The 22,654-nt window shown below is 54.2% G+C and overlaps 1 protein-coding gene across 1 annotated transcript in view; it reads left to right on the top strand.

Moving 5' to 3' along the window:
- The window catches only part of kcc (solute carrier family 12 member kcc), a 46,500-nt gene that overhangs the window by 7,488 nt on the left and 16,358 nt on the right, over window positions 1-22,654 (top strand). The window contains exons 2-5 of the mRNA XM_003743985.2: window positions 49-227; window positions 10,272-10,418; window positions 15,101-15,286; window positions 20,824-21,059. Coding sequence (XP_003744033.1) covers window positions 49-227; window positions 10,272-10,418; window positions 15,101-15,286; window positions 20,824-21,059 — 748 coding nt within the window. The remainder of the gene's footprint in view (window positions 1-48; window positions 228-10,271; window positions 10,419-15,100; window positions 15,287-20,823; window positions 21,060-22,654) is intronic.

The raw sequence follows: 22,654 nt of genomic DNA, 5'->3' as shown, positions 1-22,654 counted from the left end.
AATAGCAGGAAGTTATGAAACTGGCTCAAATGAGAAAATTCGTTTCAGGGGAAGCGATGGATTCCGGCAACGCAGAATCGGGTTTGACGAGCTATGAAAGAAATCTGTATCTCTACCACGAGGAAAATCCTGAACGTCCCAGGGTCGCCACTTTGTTGAGCAGCTTGGCGAACTACGATGCAGCTATCCCCGCCAATCCGGGGGAGGACCCGCCACCTGCTACGAAGGTAAGTCATTCCGCGCACCGGAGTACGCTATGCCCGCAGCCCAGTGGTTTCGGGGAGCCATCCGCGCTTCCCGTGCTCTCATGAGCTGCTCCGATCTCGTCAGCTGTCCTCCCGTTGGTTCCTCGTCAGTGGCGCTCCCGAGGGCCTTAATAAGTTTCTATTTGCGAGATCACGCAGGAAGTGTCGGCGCTACCTGGTCTCCTCTCATTCGAGCTCGTCAGAGTAGCCAATGGCGATTACAGTTACGCCGCGTCGCTCATTGAATGCAGGACTAACTTTGAGAACTTTCGCCCCGAGTAGCGGCCGATCGTGGTTCGAGCGACGACAGATCAGAGCGCTGGAGGCAGTAGATTGCAGGAGATACTCGTCGATATTAAAATAGGAAACTCGCGCTAATATACTCTGTCTCCGCTTCTTCGTTGCTTAGGACTGCCTATATCATGATGATGAAACTCTTTTCGAGAAGATCCCTCTCCTATTATCGCCTCGCTCATTGTTATTCCGCGCCCCGCATTCGGCCTTAGCTTCCATTAAGAGGTCTTTATTTACATTGGGTGCCCTATATCAATTCATGATCCTATCGAGACCTCCGGGTCTCTCGCCGGTGCGAGCTCCTTCAAGGCTTACCTAGCGAACCCTTGACAACCACCCTCCCCCCCTCTAAGCTCATATTCCATATGTTGCTTCGAGTTGGGATACGAGCACGGTAATTGAGGATCTGAGGAGAGCTCATCTGGGGTGGTCAGCAGGGTGGGACTTGAATAGCATGATTAGGGGAATATACCTCAGGGAAACCTCATCGAGAGGAGCTTTGTCGCAATTTCCTTCGATTCCTCTCACGTGGCGGCCATCGAACAGCCATGCTCCCATATCATGGTGTCTTTTCTCGAGCTTTCCTGTCCCGGGACCGTGACGATCGCGTGATCATTGATCTTTCGAAGATATTCGGGAATCGAGCGAAGTTCCCGATCCAGAAATGCGGAGCGATGCCTGGGCCCAAGAACGATCCGTTTCCATTGCTCACAGACAGCTCCCGATGGAGGTCCTGATTGTCTCAGAGTTCCTGTCATCGGTTGGAGTAGGGACGTGGGATCCCTCTTCCTTCTCTCCCGGTCCTAGAGCTGATCGAATCGATTCCACTCGAATCAAATGACGCCGGCAATTTGCATGATTTGTCTGGGCTCGGCTTGTTCGAGCTCTGACTGAGCGGGAAGATCGCTCACGGAGAAGCGGCAACGACGGTCCGGTATAAGGCTTGGCAGCGAACCTTTCGGGACGAAAGGAGCTCGCACGAAATGAATTCGATGGAGAGGCTCGGTCGGAACATATCACGCCGTTTACCATGACGGGGCGGCCGTGTCGGCGGTGAGCACTAAATAGCCTCGTCAACCCTTATCGCGCACTTTCAGCTGCCGCAGTGACCTGAGGAGATGAACAAAACCCGATTGTGAGAAGGTGTATAAAAGTGCCTTGAGCTACTTGATTTTCAGGGGTGAATTTTCCGATTTCGTTTCCTGATTCCCTCTGCTGTTCTCTCTCGATACCCCGGAGCATCCGGTCAGATCATTGCCGAGCATCCGACGAGAATGCCTTGCGTGCAGCACGCTCGCAAGATCCTGTCGTTCACGTAGAATTCGTTTAGCTAGCCCCGAAAGTCGGCGACGGTCAGGCAACTTTTCCGAAACCATTCCCGCGGGGGAACGCGTCGAATCGAGGGTTTGCTCCGCAGAAGCTCCGCCAGAATGGCCCGACTCGGGCGAGGCGGGCCTGGCCGCTGCAAGCGCCATTGCTGGAACTGAGTGAGCGCGGCCTATTTAGGCGTACTGAGTCTTTTATACCAGGGTCACAGCGACGCCCTAGGAAGGAGGCGTGATGCATAAAGGAACAAAATTGAGCCCGCAACTTGTCGCTGAAAGTCCGCTTAACTCGCTAGCCTATTAGCGGCTTGTTTGGAGCAACACGCGGAGGCGTACGGGAGCTTGAGACTCACTCACAGACCACCGAGCGAGAAGACCACCGGACAGGCTCAAGGGACTCGAGGGAACGGCAGCAGCGAGACCTGAGCTGAAAACCGGACTCATTTTCTCTGTTATCGTCTCGACGATGGCGTAATGTGGATAATTTATGGTGGATTGATGATGGTGGATAATTACGGAAAGTATCTTCCTTGTCTCTACCGATTCCCTTGCCCGCTTCTGCGATTGGTCGTTTTGCTTCCCTTCATCTTTGGTGTGAACCCGATGCGAATTCGATATTCTTCCCCTGCCATTCTCTTCGAGCTCCGATGCACAGTCGGACGTACGGCGGTCGGCGCTCATTATCTCAATTCGGTCTTCCGGACGATCTTTGGGGATATTTTTTCTTTACGAAGCCCCTGACCCGCGCGCTGCGACGAGCTGGATCCCCGCCCGGAAATTCGAAGTCTGAACCGGAACCCGAGGCGCCGTCGTCCGTATACGAGCTGTAATTGCCGGCGAGAAAATCAGTCGGACTTCCTCTGCGATCGTAGGAAACGGGAAGAGCACGCGATCATGTCGATTCTTTGCATGATCCGGGGCAAGGCATCCAGTTACCTCCCGCGTGGTAAAACATGCAAATGATCGATCGGTGTCCATTTCATCTCTGATTGAATGGAGCCGGAACGCATCTGCGGTGGCGCATTCGTCGCAGTGCACGTGCTGCCGCGCGTTCGCCGCGTTGCATTTCATCGCTGCCGAGCGATGTTGAAATGCTCGAAGGGCGATACCAAGCAAAAACCAATCCCCGCAGAATGAACAGACAAATCAGGCACCGCCGCCGAAGCGACCGCTGCTGCTAGTTCGTTGTCTGCCTGGTGTTTCTCGGGAGTAGTCCCAGCTCTTTGTGCTTCCTTTCCCACCGGGAGCAGCTCGTCGACCGGTTCCCGCCGTCGAAACCGAAAGCCTCGTCGATATCACGGCCCGAGGCGAGCGTTCGTCTCCATTCTGGTGTCTATTATTATCACCTTCGACGCCACTGTATGCTCTCGTTGTCAATCTACTCATATTTTCATCATTCTCCAAGGCAAACAAGCCTCACATTCACGCGATTCCCCATTGGACATATTTACAAAGCGTAGACGTGAGGGGGCAGCGATGGCTCGCGAACTCGCTCAGGAGCAACAATGAACAGCTGTTCTACAGACGTGTGCTCTTCACGCTAAAATGCAGACCTAATTGCCTGCCTGCATGTCAATTCGTCGCGTCTCATTCTGGATAGGCTGTTGCGTCGATCACGATGTGAGCTTTACACAGTGTTAAATATATCCGGGGTGGCGATCTCACGTACGCACGAATAACTCATCACAGGACGGTCACGCTGGCCAACTGCCCCCCTCTCGCCCTTTTCGTTGACATGTCGATTTGCCTATTCACGTGCATTGCTGCTGAGAATGGACGGTGCAGCTCCGGAAACGGAGCCCGTCCGCATTTATCTGCCGAAGACGTCGGCCCTGCCCGCGTGGTTCTCGGAGAAATGTAAGCCAGCGAAGTGCCGGGAATGTCACCCATTTCAAGCATGCATTGCGGTACCGCGGCATTTTCGCCTCACGTTCCAAGGCTATGTCGGAGGACCCGCTTGCAAGCATGGCTCTGTTGCGGCATGGCGGCCGCGGAGCGATCGCTATGCGGAAATGCTCCCAGTGAGCATCGCTCGAAGGAGGTCTCGAGGCAGCGAGATGCTTCACGCACCAAATCTAGCCGTGCGGCGTATGACACGAACGTGCTGAGCATTGCGTGCGGTCTTCAGGCCATTCATCGCTGCGTGAACCATCGTCCATCCATCGCTCCCCCTCCGACCATCCGTCCCGCTATGCGCTCGCTCCGTCTATCTGCCTATTTATCCTGAGCTTTGTCAGGGGGCCTCACCAGGCAGCTCGCCTCCCCCCATTCGACCCCGGAAACGTAAAGCATAACGCATGAGCTACTGCGGGGTACACCTGATTTTACGCGCAGGTCGGTCGAAAGATTCTCCCATAGCCATTGTGAGACGAAAAAGAGCTCGCACCGTTCCTGCCGGGTTTCTCGGCCATAACCGAGGCGAGCGTGTGCCTGTTTGATATGGCTTGACTGGGTCCCCCGTAATGAGAGAAATTGCCAATTACGGCGGCGTGTCCTGATAGATAACCTGTCAATCGAGTTGCTGCGTTGCTGGCCATCGACGTCGCTGAGCCGGCAGCACCTGCCTGATCATGCTCAGCCTCTCCGCCGTAGAGTAGCCGCCGATGACGGCGGTACGATTTCAAGATTGTGCCCTTCCTTTTCCTTCAACAAGAAACGACGTCGACGATGAAGTGCTGGGCTTTGACGTCTCGTCCGTCCTTTCCCTACATGCTCGCTTGCTCAACTTGTGAGTGGGTCGGTCCGTCGCTTATACCTTCGATTGAAGCAGAACGCCCCGCTCCGCCTCCATCCTCCGTCATCTCTACTCTCTTGAAGTTCAGGCAGCTGCTCGGAACGCTCTGATGCGTCCTCTTGCTTGTTGAATACCAGTCGCCTTAGGTTTCGAGAGGAGGCAGCGCGACAAGAACCGTTGAGCTACCGGAAGTATGGAACGGAGCTGGGGCTACGATTTTCGGATCGTACGTGCGTAAATCTGATCCGCGAAACTCGTTCGTCCTCATCCAGTTATATTCAAGTCTCGGTGGGCACCCGAGAATGTCGGAAGCTAGCTCGTTCCGACATCCAATGTTAAGACACCGGAATAATAGGACTCGAGCCTCCTCTCGCAAATAGTGCATTTAAATTCGGTGTTCTTTCGCTCACTCTTGACGCACGGCTTGCGGCCCAGCCCGGATGCACCGAGACTCGAATAAACGACAGACGCATGTTCATCAGCAACGGCTGCGCCACGGTATGGAATTGCGGAGACGCGTTCAAACGGAAAACTTCCTCGCTGGGAAACTTCGTCGCTCCGAGTTGAGTCTGCTGCTTGGAGAGATATTCGAGCGAGAACGTGCAGTTAATCATGAGACGGTTATCTTTTCTGTGTGGGGCGCCCGTCTGCCAACCATGATAATTCCGAAGCTCGGCGGGCCCTTCTATATTGAGAAGATATCGGCTGGTCAGCTGTTGGGCTCGACTCTCCTATCCGTCGTTCCCCGAGTCTACACACGCGCGAGCGGACGCGTGCTTGCCGTCGGACGAAAGACCTCGCGTGCGCGCGGAAGGCGACGATGATTCAGCATCACAGGCTCTTGATGTCAGGTGGCTTTTCCGGTCCTGATGTACGTACATAGTCCGGTGAGCCTAAATGCTCGACCCCGCAGTCCCGCAATGACCGGATTTCTCTCCCCGATACCACCCTGTGATTAACCGTTGTTGCTCGCTCAGATACCCGGGCCCTCGTTCGAGAGCTTCTCATGAGCCGAACCTCAGAATTCTTGAACGATTCTCTCGCTAGCGGCTCTTTCCCGGATTGCTGCCGCCAGTCGGAGACGTCGACAAAGTCCACGAAAGAGAACGAGCGGCCACCGTTCATTTATATCCGAGTGCGATGCGGGGTCTTATTTTTTTCCGTCGTCGTCATCAGCAGAACCGTTTCGTAGAGGAAAACAACTCGTCGGTCGACCTCGACTCAGCTGGGTCCGGGGAACAGAGGAAGCGGCAAAAGGGGGGGGGTAAGCCCCAGGGATCAGAGTAGCGACTGCGCATGAAGGCAAAAGACTCGGGAATGAATTGAGGGCTAGAGGAGGCGAGAACGGAGAGAACCGAGAGAAGATTGACGTCGAGGAATAGCCCCTAAGCCGTTTGAACGCGGCTTTAAAAGGCGACGACGACGACTAGCCTCATATGAGGCATCACGGTACTGTTATGATAGCAGAGGCACAATAGTTCTCGTACAATAAAGCTGTGGGATGAAGGTGCTCGTTCAGATACGCGCGCCGATCTCTTGCTCCTTGAGGCTCCTCCCGCGAGCGAAACAGAGCTCGGTTGCTCGTTGCGATGATGTAGGTGGTTGAATTTTCATCGCGTGGCCTATGAACCCTAGGAGTTTGTATCATGCTGGGTTATATTCCGGCGTGATGTTCCGCCTTGAGCCTCACACGAACTTTCCTGTAAGCGACTCTCACGGTGTTCACTACTGAATATGCTCGAACGTCATCTCATGACGCAGCATAACTGAAACGGGATTTACGGAGGACGTGATGTTTTGAAGCATCGGTAGGGGATGTCGCCATAGATCTCATCTCCACGAGCAGTCGACTTCTGGTACCGAGCGATCTCACCGAGAAGGCAAAATTCTCCAACTTCAGTCTCCGAGCAATTTCGTTCATTGTATTTCGGGGGCTATTCTGGAGGCCTGACGCAGAAGCTTGTCATCCGGACAGCGTATTTCGAACTCACGTCCTCGTACGATGACGGATAAAAATTTATCATAACCGTCGGGACGGTCTTATCGGATTATGAGACAGTCGGCGGAGGGTCGCGTGTCAGGAAGCAGTCAGGAAGAGTTACGAAACATCGTTCGCAGCTGCGCTCGCGGGAGCATCAGCTCTTCTCGATTCGTCTCACTTCACTTGGGAACTGAGTCGAGCGAGAAGCAGGCCAGAGAAAGCTTCTCCTCCTGCCTCGCGAACATCGAATGAATAATTGGCTCCTTAGAGCACCACGAGATGGCTCTCGACAGATTGCTCAGCTTTTCAGCTGTCCTAGTATCTCCGAAGTCCCTGGTCCCGAGACCCTGTACTGACTTCCGGGTCGACGAGGGGAAACCATCGACGTTTCCGATCCGCTGAGAACCCAAAGCCAGAATTATCCGGGGAATCTTCTTGCACGACTACAGGAGGACTAATTTCCAACCTGAAATATAGGTAAATAAAATCGAGAAGAAGTGATATTGAATATACTGAATTTATTCGCTCTATATCGCGGTTAGACCGGTGCTCGACTCTGAACGATCACAGTCTTCGTGAGCACAGGGGACACCTGCGTTCACCTTTGTGCACCCGAAACTGATTCTCGACTACCGGGGCCGCGCCGAGAGTACAGAGGATCGGACGCCACTTTTTGCCCACTGAGTAGAATAAGTGCAGGAAAAAGACCGCTCTGTTCAAGAGAAGCATCATTGAACGGCGGCCGTGGCGCAGACAGGAACTTGTTAAGCAGCAGATGTTACGTTCCTTGTGCAAGAGTGACGATAACGCCGGCAGATGCACTGAGAGATACCGGGGACTCTTCGGCAGAAGCCTCGGCGATGAATCGCACGGTAAAAGAAACCGACGAGCAGACGTTGACATATACGTAGTATCTATCATGTGCTCTATTCCGTCCCGCGGGAGCCTCAACGACATACTACGGCGAGGTTTTCGGAAACAGCGGCACGGGCCTTCGGCATACGCTGCTCCGAAACTCCGAATCTGCCGGAGGGGTGCGGCAAGGTGAGGACTCTATTCGCAGAGATTTCTACGCATCTGGTCTTGCGAGATTCAACCAAAGCGAGCCCATGGCCCGGAGGCACAGACGCTGACAAGTTTCGATCGTAGAACAGGCTTGGTCGAGGGTAGTCGAAGCAAGGTCGCATTTTGTCTTACAGCTTGTGGTCCAGAGTCTACTCGGCCCTTTCTCGGGCTGGAGACTCGCTCGTTCCTCCGACTTGCAGCCCCTGAAGTTTTGTAGCTTGAGGCCAGGACCGGAGAGAGCTCGGAACAGCAGGATCGGCTGTCTTTCCGCTCCGTCATTTCTCAGCACCTATTTAAAGTTGGGCGCTGGGCAAGGCCGCAGTCCATCATCGAATGTTATCATTCCAAACACGCGTCGAGCGGGGATGACAGCGCGGAAATTCGGTCCGTTTGAAGCTTCGGCCGCATCGGTTGGGCCGCTTCTTTCGGAAACGTTGCGTTGCTGGCGACGGTCACGTCTGACTCTTTCAGAGGTATTCACGCTCCACCTGATGAATCTCGCTTAGCAATTATCACTCTACACTTCTCCTCAATGCAAACAACGCGTAAACGATGTTTGACGCGCGTGAATTTGAGTGGCTCTTTGCGGGGCGTGAGCCACGTACCTATGTAGGCATGCGAGATTGTCGACATGATCGAGTGGCGAATGCGTGCTCCCGTTTTCCGTGTTTGCAGCCTCCTTATGATACACGAGGCCCGGTCACGCCACGACCAGATAGTTGGATGACTAATCCGAAGCGCTGGAACTCACGATAAAGGGCGTTCACGTCCGATACTGTCCATGGAATCCCATGGGGAACTATTGTATGCCGTCAAGACCGCTCCCGCCTGATGGGGGACGACGATACGCGTCTAGGGATGCGAATTGAAACCGCGTGAATTTCCGGTGTCGCCAAGGTGCTTCCGCTGACTGACTGAGTGAATTTCCCGAGGTACGATTTCATCTCGTTGACTCTGGCCTGCTAATAAGACTTGTAGTCTCTCCAGCAGCTTAAAAATTCTTCTTCCGCTGCTGTAGCGGAGGTCGATATCCACCTGCCGGAGAAAATTGCAGTCAAAGACCCAGCTGGTGAGGGGAGCGGGCTTTCCTCCAGCTTCTCGCCTCCATAAAAACTTCCAGACCGATGAGATCAAAGAAAAGCCCAGACGGACCGATGAGTTAAAAATATTCATAAGAGGAGAGTCGTCGGTGGTCCCCGATTCTCGAAACCTTATGTCTTGAAAAACCGCACAGCGCAAAGAGCCCCGGTGGACTCGGATGCTGCATAAATACTGAGCAGCGAAATGAGCGGCGCTGGGGGGCGTCTGTCGTCATCAAGTCCGATTCTTTGTCAATCTCAATTATTTCTCTCCAAATGTGCGCTATTGCTCCTCGTCCGTGGCTCCTTGGATCCGGAAACGCTTCCGTTCAAGCGTCGTCAAGTTCTTCATCGAGTGTCTCTGTCTCCTGCGGTAGCTACCACGGGGAGACACGGATGCTCAAATGCTTTGTTTCTCTTCAACACTGAAGCGATCTATTAAATGTTGAAAATCGAGCCGCAGGCTCTCGCCGACGTCCTCCTCTCACTTCCCGTCTCCTTCATCCTCAGACATTCTTCAAATTTACTCTTTCCCTCAGCGATCCTCCTCTCTCTGCCCAACATTGATTCCTCTCCTTCCTCTTTTTATTCACCCTCGACGTATCCTGCGCTTAACGACTCCTGAATGGAAATTCTTGCTCAGGGAATTCGATAATCTGGCGTCCCCGAAAAGTCGATACCCGTATAATGTTGCGGCGTCGAAGGTTCTGACGAGGACCTCCCCGGTCTTCCCGGAGCAGTCCACCTAGTTACGGGGAGGAATCGCAGGGGCGGCCCCGTTTTACTTGCGGATCTATGCGTTGCTCTATCCGCGACGGGCGACACGATCGGAATGTACTTAAGCCACGGAATGTCGAAGAAGGAAATCGGGGGTTCCCGGTGCCCTGGTAGATCGGGCGACGGAAAGCTGACGGGACTACAGCCGAAGATGGTCTAAGATCGTTCGATAGCAATCGGCATATTCCTTGAACAAGTTTTCAATTTAGCTGCTCCTTTTCCCTCTCATCTGATCGGCAGCTTGGCTCGCCACGTCCTTCAGCGCGAGCATCCTACTCCACACGTACGCTCAGGACGTGAGAAGCGCAGTCGGGAGCAGCCGCTTTTAATTAGTTCTTTTAGAACGTATGGTAGTTCCTCGCCTGCCAGCTTCTCTGTGAGGCCAGTCTCCATGCGAGACTCCGCTCCGTTGCCCTGGCGCTTCCTGGGGGCTGATTGCAGCGGGATCAGTGCCCGACAAGCATTCCGATGGGTCGCCTTATTGTGAGCCTGGATATGGGCCAACCGAATTGTTAGGCCTGATGAGAGATCAGAATAGAAATAACGAGAGATCGAGGCGCACTCCCACACAGAATGGTTTCCTTGCTCTATTCCCGACGCGGACCGAGGGTTTCCTCAGGCTGGAGGACGAGACTCCCGCTTCGTACAATCCGATCAGAAACCCATGAAGATAGTCGAGCTGGGGAGGGCGGAAGACCGTATTTTCAGTCCATGATTCATTCGGGATGACACAGGCGGGAATCTAACATTTTGCTTTTCGCGCATTTTCAGAAGGCCAACCTCGGAACGATTGCGGGAGTGTATTTCCCGTGCATTCAGAACATCTTCGGAGTGATTTTCTTCATTCGGCTCGTCTGGATCGTCGGCACGGCCGGAGTGCCCGTCGCATTCGTGGTCGTCTTTCTGTGCTGCTCTGTCGTAAGTATTGTCCGGCGGGTATCCGCGCGGATATTTTCAGACTACCTGCTCTCAGGCCTTTTTTATCCGTATATCGATCGCGCGGGCGTTCGAAAACTCCACTCATGAAAGGAGCAAAGCTTCGGTGCGATTTTCCCTCGAAAAAATAATCTCCAAACGCATTAGGCCTCATCGCTCCCGCGTTCTTTCCGTCTATTCCCCGCGCAGGTCGTCTGATCTCGGAAGCGTGGATATTGAAATATGTCTTCTATTCCCTTCTCCCTCTCCTTCACTGAAAATTGGTATTGAACATCCAATCCTTTCAAGAAAATTTCCCCGAAGGCTGCTGAGTGAGAAGTGCTCGCAAGTCCTTCGAGCAGCACAGAGAGAGACAGCGACCTCCCGGAGCAGCTAGCTCTTGGGAAAGGTCATCTGCTTGACGGTAGGGACTGTGCCATTCCTCCAGCAGGGGTCGGAGCGAACTCGAGCTTGGCGATGTTGCGCATTCGCAAGGAGAGAATGCCAAAGCGATGACGGCGCGTCGGTACCACAAGGATATGATCGAACCAGACAATTTTCGCGTCCCAGCTCGTTCGATCACTGAGTCTCCCCGCTCGGCTTGGATGACTTACAATGAGAAGCCACCTTAGCCGTCCTTGACGGGGAAATGCTGTGAAACCTCATGCGGCGAAGGGCCCACGTTCGGCACGGCTCGGTCGGTTTTCTGAGAGGTTCCTTCCTTTAGGTTTTGTTTCTCCCTCGGCCGGCTCTGGTCTTTATCCTTCGCTTCCTCGAGGGATTTCTCTGTTGTCTCTCACAGACAGTTTGTTATGGCTTTCCCCGAGCAGAGATAGTTCGAGTCGGGAGCTCTATTTTCCTACGCTTGTCAGACTCTCCGCTCTCTCAAATAAAATTCCGACCATCATCGTGTAGTGTGCCTCCCTGAGAGCAGAAGCGTTGCGTCCCCCTCCCTTCGTCCGAAAGCGTTCCCCCTTCGTTTCGGAGTCTTTGCAGCTCCGACGTCCGAGGCTCCGACGAGCTAATTCGGACTCGTTGCTCGGGAAAATTCCTTTCCAATCCTACAGACATCGGCGTTTTTCCGTTCGCCGTTCCCCCAACCGCTATTAGCTATTCTTCCCTAGATAGAATCGCGCCCACGAAAAAAAGCAGAACGAGAACCGGTTCGTTGGTTGGTTGGTTTCCTTTTCTCAAATGCAAATCGACCGTACTAAGCAGTCTGCTTCGGTGCGGCTGCTAACCCTTTCATTACCGGTTCAGATGAAGGGGCAGCGAGGGACGTTCCGAGCTCTACTTGGACAGGCTGCAAGACTACGACAGCGTGATATGGAGAGCCATGAACGCTGATTCGTGTACTGTCAGTCGAATAAATCCGGCCTACTGACCAGACTTCGCTCGCCTGCACGAACACCGACAGGGTTTTTCTGGAGCTTCTTTTCTGCTCCCGGCGCTGCTGTTCGTCCTCTCCCAGCCCTCGACGGAGCCTAGCAGGCGGCCGAGTGCGGTTCGCAGCTCCGAAACGGTGTTTCGCGGATTCTCCCGCAGGTCTTTAGCCGGAGGCATTCCCGATCAGGAATTCCGGATTTTCTTACCACCTTCGGATAGTTATCCCTCGAGGCCTCGAGACCTCGCTCAGCCGGAGTCTGCCCCGCGAACTCCCGGGAAGTACAACCGTACTATATGTATATTTTCGCATTTGTCTGTCGCGTTGTTCCGGTCCGGGTATCGAATCCATTCCCTGGAGCATTAATATCGCGAGGAAATCGCATGCGGACGCAGTTGCCCCGTCGTCAGGCAACGGCTGACCGGTCGGTCGGCTGGTCGGAGGTGCCATCCCGCTCCTTTGATTCAGTTAGATTGTCTTGTTATTGTCGCTGTCTTCAATTCTGTCATGCCGGAACAGCTATTGAGTCGGTCCCTGCTGTACTGCTGCTCCCGTTTCTGCTGGTGCCAGGCGCCAACCTCGGTATACTCTCCTGACCCCCACGACCCCCCGTTTGCCGTTGTGTGACAGCAAGGCGAGCGAAATGACATTTTTCTCATTTGGCTGAATGACGTTCTTTCCGCTTGATTACGTCGTCTGTTGTGAGTCGCCAGGGAAGCGAGCTGACGGCCCGAGCGGCTGACGGGCGGGCGTTGAAGTTTACAGCGGCTCCCGCGGCCTGGTTTGAAACCGAGAAGCTAAGCAAGGCTAAAAGCTCGCCGGCGATCATGTCATGCCCCCTGCGTCAGAGTTTTTTCTCCCTTCCATTTTTTTACCTTCCGGTAGCGAGAGGCGGAGGCTATGCCGCAGTAGGCTTCCATGGTGAGTTCTTCCCGAGCGAGGGGAGAAAAGCGAGCGAATGGGCGCGAACGGACAACCAAGCAAGCGAGGGCAGCCTTGTCCTGGCGCTGGGCCAGACGGCCAGCCAGTCTCCCGGCTTACCCAACGCGCAGCCGCCGGTTGCCCACCACCATGAGGTTTAAGGGGGGAGCGGAATCGAGGCTCGCTTTCTTCCCTCTTACTCAGCATTTCGACAGTAGCGAAGGCCGGCCTCGTCTTGCCGGAAAGCGAACCGAAAGCCCCATGGAATGGAAACACATTGAATCAAGTTTTCCTCCATGAACGCCGCATGTTCTGAGAGTGGCAGGCTCGTAGCGAGACCTGCCCGGGCAAGCGGCTCCCGCCCAGCCCGAATCCTATTCGAATGCTATTATCATAGTCCGTGGGGAAAGCGTTTTTTGCGAGTCCAGTCGCGTTCCTCCGGCTTCTGCCGCACGCTCGATAGAAGGTACGACGCTCTGTCTGTACTCGAAACGTCTCCAGCGTGAGCCTTGCTCGGCTGTTTTTCCCTTCGATTCCATGGCGCTCCCGTCTCTTCTTGTTCTTCTTCTGCTGCCGTCGCCGCTGCCGCGCCGCACTCCATCCGCCACCGGTTGCTGTTATTGCCAAAAGCGCGGCTGCTCCCGCCGCCGCCGCCGCCATCGGTGCCGCTGATGACGACGTGAGAAGCTAAACGTGTGAAGCGACGAGGGTGGAGTTCCTTAGAAGAGGAACAAGAGGAAACAGACCCTCCATGTACGGCCGGCCATTCAGCCAATCTCACGCCATTCGTCTCTTCCCGATGAGCTTTCTTGTCCTTCCCTTCTCCGTCGTTTGTTTTTCCGCGACTGGCGGCAGTTGACGGACGAGGAAATGCAAACTCACTCAGAGGAAGCAATCCGCCGAACGAGGACCGTGGAGAGGATGAACATAGAGGAGAGAACGCGGACGACGCTTCAAAATAGGTCGAACAGTTCCTCGAGCGTGACGAGCTTCGTAGAGGATGTTCGCCGCGTTTTCCTTATCGTCTCGATGGCAACGGCTCCTGACGGAGTCCTGACGGCTTGCGTTTCGATCGAACCACACCTCCCCATCGATTCGCACATTGTTGTCCTTGGTCGGAAATGTCGGGTTCCGAGAAGGAAACCTACTTTTCCGGATCCAGGAGGAAAATATACGCCGGAATAGCATAGCCTCCGGGAAGGTGGATGTTGACGCAGAGCGAAGCTGTCTTCGTCAATCTCCGCTTCGCTACAAATTCACTGAAGCCGAGACACGATTACTTTGGAGTCCCTTGCACACTGCGCGTCGTGAGAGGATTGTTGTCGCTCCGAAAGACACTGAATCTCCGAGTGGCTTCCGGATCGAGAATATAATATACGAACAAGCTCCGAACATGCAAGTGCCCGAGTCCTCGTGTCTCCTCTTGACATTGACCAGAACTCAAGGTCGGAGACCAGCGAAATGTGGAGCATCTGCTTTCGTCGCAGGTTCCAGTGTGCACGCTCGAACCTTATTCACGCTCGAGCTTGCCCGAGAGTCTGTCGCTATCACTTCGTCGAGCGAGCGAGGAACAGGCAGAAGATGATCTCAGGCCCGTACACCCGGTCGACAGATGTTCAATTGAAATGACAAGTGACCCCATGAATAACAAACTTTCCAAGGTCACCTCTCCTGAATGCAGCTGGCGTGCAGGCGAGGGGCATCATCTCGACGACGACGGCTCAGGAAAGCTAATAGAAAAAGCACGATTGTGTCTCTTCCGCGCTAGCGGCCCACGCAACGGGAGGATGGGAACGGGCTATGCGGTCCTCGACCAAATCAGGTCGCTCGAGGATTGAGTACCGCAGGGGACGTCGAGGACGGGCCCGATGGGATTCTGATACGTCTGCAAGACGTCGATCCTTGAGTCGACGACCCGTTCGGGTTCCGGAATTCGGCGGCGGAGTTTCCATGACAGCTCCCGCTCCTGTTTAGACAGTACGCGCTCGGCCTTGGGACTCCATGCGTTTCTGCATTGCCCATGTTCGCGGCTCGGGTAAGCGCTTCGAGCGTGGCAGCACCAGCTTAGAGCGAGCCGGGGAAAAAATCTCGACGCGGAAAAATCCTACTCGCTCGATTCGAGAGAGACTACTCATGGCCACTACCAGTCTGCGCCTGCACGATCGGCAGACCTACAGATAGCCCTGCGCCATCGTCGAGAGACTCCGATTGGCGGCAGTCCCGCAGAGAATCATGCAAAGCCCAGACGTGGCGGAAGTCCGACGTCGAATCGCGAGAACTCCGACGCTCCTACATAATATTATGTAGATTCAAGCGTGTACTCAAGCGCTATTTTGAAATGAGGGCAGCAACAAACACTAACGCTGGGTTTCCATTCCAGACCTTCACCACCTGCATCTCACTATCGGCTATCGCCACGAACGGAATCGTACCTGCGGGAGGCTCATACTTTATGATCTCCCGCTCTCTCGGACCGGAATTCGGAGGCGCCGTCGGGATCTTGTTCTATCTCGCGACGACAGTTGCAGCGGCCATGTACGTGACCGGAGCCGTGGAGATTTTTCTCGTAAGTATCCCGATCGTCGCTCCTCTCCGATAGGTTTCTGAGATCCAACGACACTGCGATCGATGTACGTTCAATCGAAAGAAGAAACTTATAGAAAAACGGAATTACAAGGTCGCTGGCGTGGTGCGTCGACTGGCCAGCCGACCGACGGAGCCAGCGACCGATGACGCACCCGGCGCACGAGACTTGTCGGAGGACGGTGAATCATGGAAATCATCGCAGCTGGGAGGTCACGCTTCGACTTGATCGCAGATCGGGCGAACGCTTCGCTTAATTGAAAGAACTCAACTCGACATTGGAGCGTGCAGTCGCGGGCTGCTCGGGCGGGGATCGATTGCGGCGGCGGCGGCGGCGGCAATAGCAGAAACGGCTGACGTCCTCATTAGGACAGAAACCCTAAACGGCACTTCATGCCAAACTCTTTCCAGCCAATGGCTGCTTGTTGTGCCTCCGCTGCTGATAACGACTAATCGTTGAGCCTCCGTTGTCTGTGCGCCGCCATAATCGCGATGGGACCCGCCAGGACCCCGCAATCGCTCGCCCTTTTGTCATGCAGCTTTCGTAAATACATTGGATTCCGGCCTCTTAAGGCCAGATACACCTTTAATATTCCGGAGAGCGCGGAACCTCACTGGATTCGATTTTCCGACTGCTGCCAGCTGAATTAATGGAGTCGACGTTCAGGAGCTCGCTCGACTCTTCCCCCAATCGAAGTCGCTGTTCCCACGCTTCTGCTCGGACTCCCCGTCTCAGTCCCGACGAAAGGAAGTTATATGGTCTCGATCCATTCCCCGTTTTGATATCTGCTTTCGCGGGAGTGTCTTATGGGTTCCTCTTGCCGAGTTGATTCACGCAGATCACGAAACGGTCTCGAGTCCCTCGGCCATTCCGTGACCCTGACAGAGGCGACCAAGTTCCGCTATCTTGGTCCGGCGCCAGCTTCGCTGTCCTGGTGCTCCCTTCTTGGACAACATTGGCCCGGCAGGCCTGCGTGACCTCGGCGGAGGTTGATCAGAGCGCGGCCCCGAACGGTGGCAATCAGCTCGCGGGCTGAGCAGCGAACTCTTTGTCCACATCGCGGCTTCCAGCTGACCATAGCTTCATGAAGATGTCATTGTCGACGTGTACGCGTAGGCACCGCTGGATATTCCCCAGTCCAGCAAGTCGGGGGATAAAGACGGAAAGCGGCCGAGTCCTGTCCACGAGGCGTGGACCGGATTCGCTCCGTTGCAGAAATTCGGCTATCCCTGTTTCTCACAGCTGGGGCTTATGCTCGCAACATTTCGTCAATTCGATTTCCTAGAGCGTCCCAATCAGATTAGAGCGAGCCGACAGAAGGAACCACTTGCTCTAAGTGGAAATCTAGCTACTTGAGACCCATGGTGAGCGGATGTCCTGCAGAGTCCTTTCCCGAGCGTCAGATGAGCCTCAGTTGCGATGGGCAAATGTAATCGGCCCACCATCATTGAGTCGATGACGTCTGCGCTTTTTACCTTCGCTCCGTCATTCGAGTCAGGCAATCAAATTACCGCGCATCGACCGGTCTATCCAGATATTCCTCGAACAAAGTCTCGTGGTCGTCGCCGAGCGTGAATCTCGAGTACGCTCTTCAGTCGTTCTGTCCACGAATTCCATGGGTCGAATCCGAGCCGCACCGCTTGGATCATTCGTCTCTTCATGGTGATGCGATCGTTGGTCTCTCGGCGGGCGATAACACGAACGAATGAAAGAGTGACGACGGGGGGGGGGGATTACGGGGTGAATGCGAGCAAGAGCAATCTCAGTCACTTCTCCGGAATGAAGCATCGCCTCGAAGGTGTTGCGCTCCGTGGTAATTGATGAAGTGGGTACGAGTCAGCAAACCTCTTCCGACTGAGGTCAGCCCGGCAGCTGCTCTTTCCTCGACTTCAAAGTTCTCTGGAGAAGGCATAAGAGATGAGCATCAGCCATCTGCGGACAAACGCTTATTGGGACACTCCGCGAGGGTCACGGTCGGCTGAGCTAGCTGGCGTCCTGGTTAGGTGTAATTTGCCTCGTACAAGCTCTTTGTGATCCGTCTACGCGACGTCCCTCGAGTCTCTTGAGCGAGTGAGCTCTCTTTTTCCGTGTTCGCGGATTGAGCTCACTATCATTTCCTAGAAGGAGATCCGATACGCTCGAGGACAAATGATCTCGTCGATTGATGGAAAGACTACGTCGCGGTACAAAGAAACATGATCGGGAAGCAGAGGAAGTTGTTCGATGCGGCATCGCCCTTCCTCTCTCGTCCGAGCTTCCCTCCAATCGAGTCGCCATGTTTTCGTCGGCCAAATATCGGAGAAGATAATTCGGAGAGAGGCGGTGCAGTGGGGCAGTTCGTTTAGATGATCCCCCTGCTGATGGTGATCCTTTCCCGTTGTTAGCGAGAGGGTGCGGAAACTCTCAGCCGGTTCAAGAAAAATTGATGATATCGTTGGTGAAGGCACAAGCAGCGAGGGTTTAGGCTTCGGGGAGCGAGCAGGGTTATAAGACAGCCTGGAGTATTGGAATTCACTCTCACGTATGCCCTAATGCAACGGCTGTCGCAATGATGTGCTACTGCTGGGGCTACGCAACTCGCGCGACGACCAAATGGAAACGACCGCAAAGCGGGACAGCTGAGTAGAGGAATGAATGACGCAGAGCCCTCTGAAATATGGCTGGAGTGGAACTCGTTCCGGCGGGCGGTCCGACTATCCAGAGTGGAGCTCCTTTCGGCTCCTGGTGTCTTCATGTTGTCGGTCGGATTTTTCCTTCGGAGCAGTTTCCCTTGCGCGACTGAGGCTCCGGAATAAGTTCTCATACTCTCAGTCTTCGAGAAAATTCAGAGGAGTGTTCTACCATCGATACGAGGACTAAACGCCGATCATTCCCGGGAAAATTTCCCAATGACACCAGGGTAAACGATGGAGACGCGGAGAGGTGGAAAGTATGAAGCAGCGAACTTCCAATGCGGCGCCTCCATTGAAGCGATAAATAATTCAGACGAGAGAGAAGTCCTCGGCGACAGAATATCCTCGGATAGAGAGCGAGGATAAACTCCTGAAGAGATCCGATGCGGGTCTTCCCGATTCCCCGGGGTTGCGTTCAAGCGAGTGAGCGACAATGAGTTCCGATATATGGGTTTTCATGCTCGCCGTCTTGTGCGTAACGTTCCGCCGCGTTTGCTCTGTGCCGATCATGTGAGCACTTCATGAATCATGAATCATGAGCATTGTTTCCGATAGCTCCCGAACTGTCAAGGACTCCGGAGTTCGTCCGGCCTGCCCGTAGCATCAAACTTTCTAGATCCGAGACGTTTGGGGAGTCTCCGGTGACGACAGCAGCATCGCGCCGGAGCAGCCCGCGGATTCGGGGAAAAAAATCCGTGGGGAAACGCTCAGAGAAAAATGTCTCTCGAGCGGGCGAGACACCTGTTCGGCGGAGCTTTGACAGTTTAGATCATCGCTGCCGCCGTCCTCCTCACTCTATGTGTTCGGAAGCCCCCGTATGGTCTTATGCGATTCGGGCGTACTTCTATCAGTCGAGGTGTTCTTTTCGCTTGCGCCGGCGGAGCATTAACATAGTGCGGCGAACAAAAGTACGACCACAAACAGCTCCGCAAAGTCGGGGAACAGGAGGAAACGAGAAGGAAACTAGGAAGGAGGAGCCCGGGAACAAGATGAAGGAGAATTCATGCTACTACTCCCTTACCGTCGTTTCCTCCGATACGGCTGCTTTGGTTCCTTGCATGCTGGCTCGGTTGGTCGGTCGGTAGGTAGGTAGCTAGGTAGAGGCTGCCGGGCAGGCGAACTGGTAGAAACGCAGTCGAGGCTCCCCAGTCGTACCCAGGTGGGTTGAATAGAAGCTCTCCTCTTCAGGTCCTCCGTCTCAATGTTCTTATCTCGTTTCTCTCCATCTTTTTGTTCTTCTGCTTGAGATGTTTCGTGGGATTATGCTCTCGACGGACTTGTTCCCGCTCACTCGGCTCGAGGAACGTCAGCGGAGACAGCAACAACATCACCAGCAACGTTTTCGAAAACATCTTGATGCGATGATCATGGATTGTTTTCCCCTATAACTCGATTTTGTCTGACGCAGACAGCCCTGCGAGTCTTCATCTACAGCGCGGGCGAGCGAGTGAACTTATTCTCCAGGTTATTGTCACCAGCTCTCGCGCGACAACAAGCTCAGCGATAACTACTTATGCCCACGATGGCGAGATATTTGGTCAACACAAGGTGGTAATAAGGTGGCTGAACCTCCCGGCTGCGGGCTAACATGCGCTTTGAGCGGAAGAGGCTGGGCGCTGCGTCCGTCGTCGTCTCGACACCCTCATGATTGCACTCGGACCTGCGCGAACCGATCCACGCGTCTCCGTGAGATCTGCAATGTCGATTAGGAGCACATGAACTCTCGGATTCGCAATTCATACGGCGGCAGGCTGTGCGTGGAGTAGCGTACTTAATGGAGCGTACACAGACTGGAGCCTGGCGGGACTGAGGCGCGGCGCCTGCACGACGAACGCAGCGCCGCCCGAGTCGGATAATTGCCATAATCGGAGCGAATCTAACGAGAGCGCCTCCCGTTGCTGCTCTGTAAACACTCCGTGAAGCAATGTCCGTGCTCCACCCTCCTCGCGGGCCAACTCTTGTTGAGCTTATTTCCGTACGGATGTTGCTGTCGCCGTGGCCAGAAGCCGCGCGCCTCTCCCTCGGCCGCGATGCTTCTGACGCTTGCCGTCGGCGGACGATGCTTTATGACCCTGTTAGACCTGGCTGGTACCACTGCGAACGGCTAATTACTCTATGCCATGCAGGGTGAACAACGAAGATGAGGCTCGGTCGCAACAACATGTTGATCGAGAAAGCGAGCAGATCCCGCGAGGCTGCCTGTGGCGGAGGCGTTGGCCTGTCCTCGAGCCAGAATTCGTGATTCGACTAATCTCTCATGCGAGCTTTCATAAACGCATACATACTCTTTTAGCGGACTTTCTGCATTCGGGAAGTGAGATGCTCCAGGCCTTAAGCGGCTTGCTGGAAGAAGGAGAAGGCCTCGAACCTTTGTCGGCGACGCTCCGCCGCGTGCTCTAGGCAGAACGGAGTAGTAGTATCCTTCCACGATGCATGTGGTGTTTTACGCACACGCGGCGCTTTCGGGCTCCTCCAGTTCCTGTCATCATTGTCGCTTGGCATGTCGATGTTGACTGAGGCGATTCTCGCTCATAGCCAACCGATACTGGGCGAAGTTATTCTCTCCGCCGAATTCGAACGGGGGATTCGCAATCGGTAATACTACTTGTGATTTCGCCTGGTGCTCCAATGAGCAGTGGCTCAGGGAATACGATGGGGAGAATGACTGAAGGACCGACTTTCGCATCCGTAGTCGAAGATGCGAAGTCTGGAGGCCCTCGATCAGGATTAATCCGGCTTGGTTATGTCGGGAGAATCAACGGAATGGTTCTCTAATTTTTCGATGATTTCGTGGAAAAAGGAGTTTTCCATCTCAGTTGTGATTAATAGAGAGTTTTCTGTTTCCAGAACTATCTGTGTCCCAACCTCCAACTCTATGGTAAATTCTCGGACTCGGACTCTGTGATATACAACAACTACCGCACTTACGGCACTGCACTCCTGATCATCATGACGTTCGTCGTGTGGATAGGCGTTGCGTTCGTCTCGAAGCTGGCCCCGATCGCTCTCTTCTGTGTCCTGGCATCCATCTTGTCAGTGTTTGTTGGGGCCTTCGTCAACTTCAATGGAAACTCGAACCTCATGTGAGTATGGATGGACCCCCTACCGCTGATCGAGCAAGATCCCCTCTCGTTTTCTTGGGGTCTATTATCTTGAAGATTCTCGGCACAGAATCCTCGAAGAATCGATCCCAGGCATTTTCGGGTATGGGTTTGCGAAGCAGACCGATAAGCTGACTACGTTGCGTGACCGGGTCTAATAATCTCACGAATGGTCCTTGCATCTGAACACAATCTGCATTCCAAGCATAGATCCTTCGCCAAGCGATATCAGACGTCGTTATTGTGATCGAGTCATCCGTGAGCGTTTGCGGCGGCCGCCTCCTCCGGAAGTTTCTTCGTTCGTCTATTCCTGCTCCTTGCTCTCGGTAGAGTCGCGAAATCACGGAACCGCGAAACTCGAAACGCTCCATCGCTGCATCAACGGATCAGATGGGCGATGATCCGCTCCAGGATCAAAGCGTAGGGCCGTAGGGGAACCTCAATAATGAGCATCCGTATTCGAGCACACCGAACGGCTCGAGGCGATGAGCAGAACTGAAATGAATTGCAGCCTCATCGGTTCATTTCACCGCTCCCATTGAAATAGTCATTATTATTCTCAGCGACATTTTCGATGGCATCGACAATGATCGCAATCGTGGCAGGAGAATTTGTCTCCTCCGGACGCCCACATTTCTGTTGATATTCCAACAAGACGGCGTCAATCGTTTGTTTCGACGAAGTGAATTGCAGTTCCGGTCATGCCACATTCCAGACCGCCCGATCGCTCGTGAACGGTCGATTGATCGACGTATAACGGGAATTTCTGCGGATGAGAGGGAAGACTTCGCGGAGGATCTGCCCAGCGCTCAGATAACTCATCTGCTGGAGGCCCGGGAAGGGGGGAGAGGGGAGAGCACGGGGAGTTGGACGTTGAATTGTGGCAGTCGGGGACGGCGGCATTCATACATACAGTATCCGGAAGCGCTTATTATGCTGTGGGAACGGAGACACAATGGGAACACGTACTCTCGAGAGAGCACATTCCGGCAAATAGACAAGGCCATCATTACTGGCCGTTTTCTTTCGAGAGTGCAAAATACAAAGAGTTCGAGTAGCGGTGGTATCCCACCAGCTACCCCCCATTTGACTCTTTGCAGCACAGCGGATGTCACTAACAGAGAACGACGCCGACCGACGCCAGCAGAAGTGTCTCGGTACTCGCATCGGCGAGTGACAGAGAGAGGTATACACGCAGGCGGCACGAGCGAGTTTTCAAGCGGCGCGGCGTCAAAATCACATCGGTAGCAACTTCGGATGGGGGGAGTTTTCATTGAGTTTCCGTAGAGAGTTGTTGGCTGCGCGAAGATCTTCATCGCCTCCTCCTCCTCCTCCTCACAGATGAATGCGCGACGCCGCGCCGCACCGAGAGGGCCCTGAGGAGCGAGCAGCATCGAAAAGACACTAGAAGTGGGAGCTCTCGCCCCGCAGTCCGACCCGAATGACGGAGTCGTTGAAAGACCGAGATGACTTCAGGTGGTTGGAGGATCCAAAGCTCTTCGTTGACAGCAATCATGATAAAGAGAAGGATTTCCAAAAGCATTCCGGAGGACTCAAAAAAGCGCTCCGATTTTCGG

Source organism: Galendromus occidentalis, unplaced genomic scaffold (assembly GCF_000255335.2).
Source record: "Galendromus occidentalis unplaced genomic scaffold, Mocc_1.1 scf7180000077456, whole genome shotgun sequence".
NCBI lineage: Eukaryota > Metazoa > Arthropoda > Arachnida > Mesostigmata > Phytoseiidae > Galendromus > Galendromus occidentalis.
This window is presented reverse-complemented; position numbering and strand designations above follow the sequence as displayed.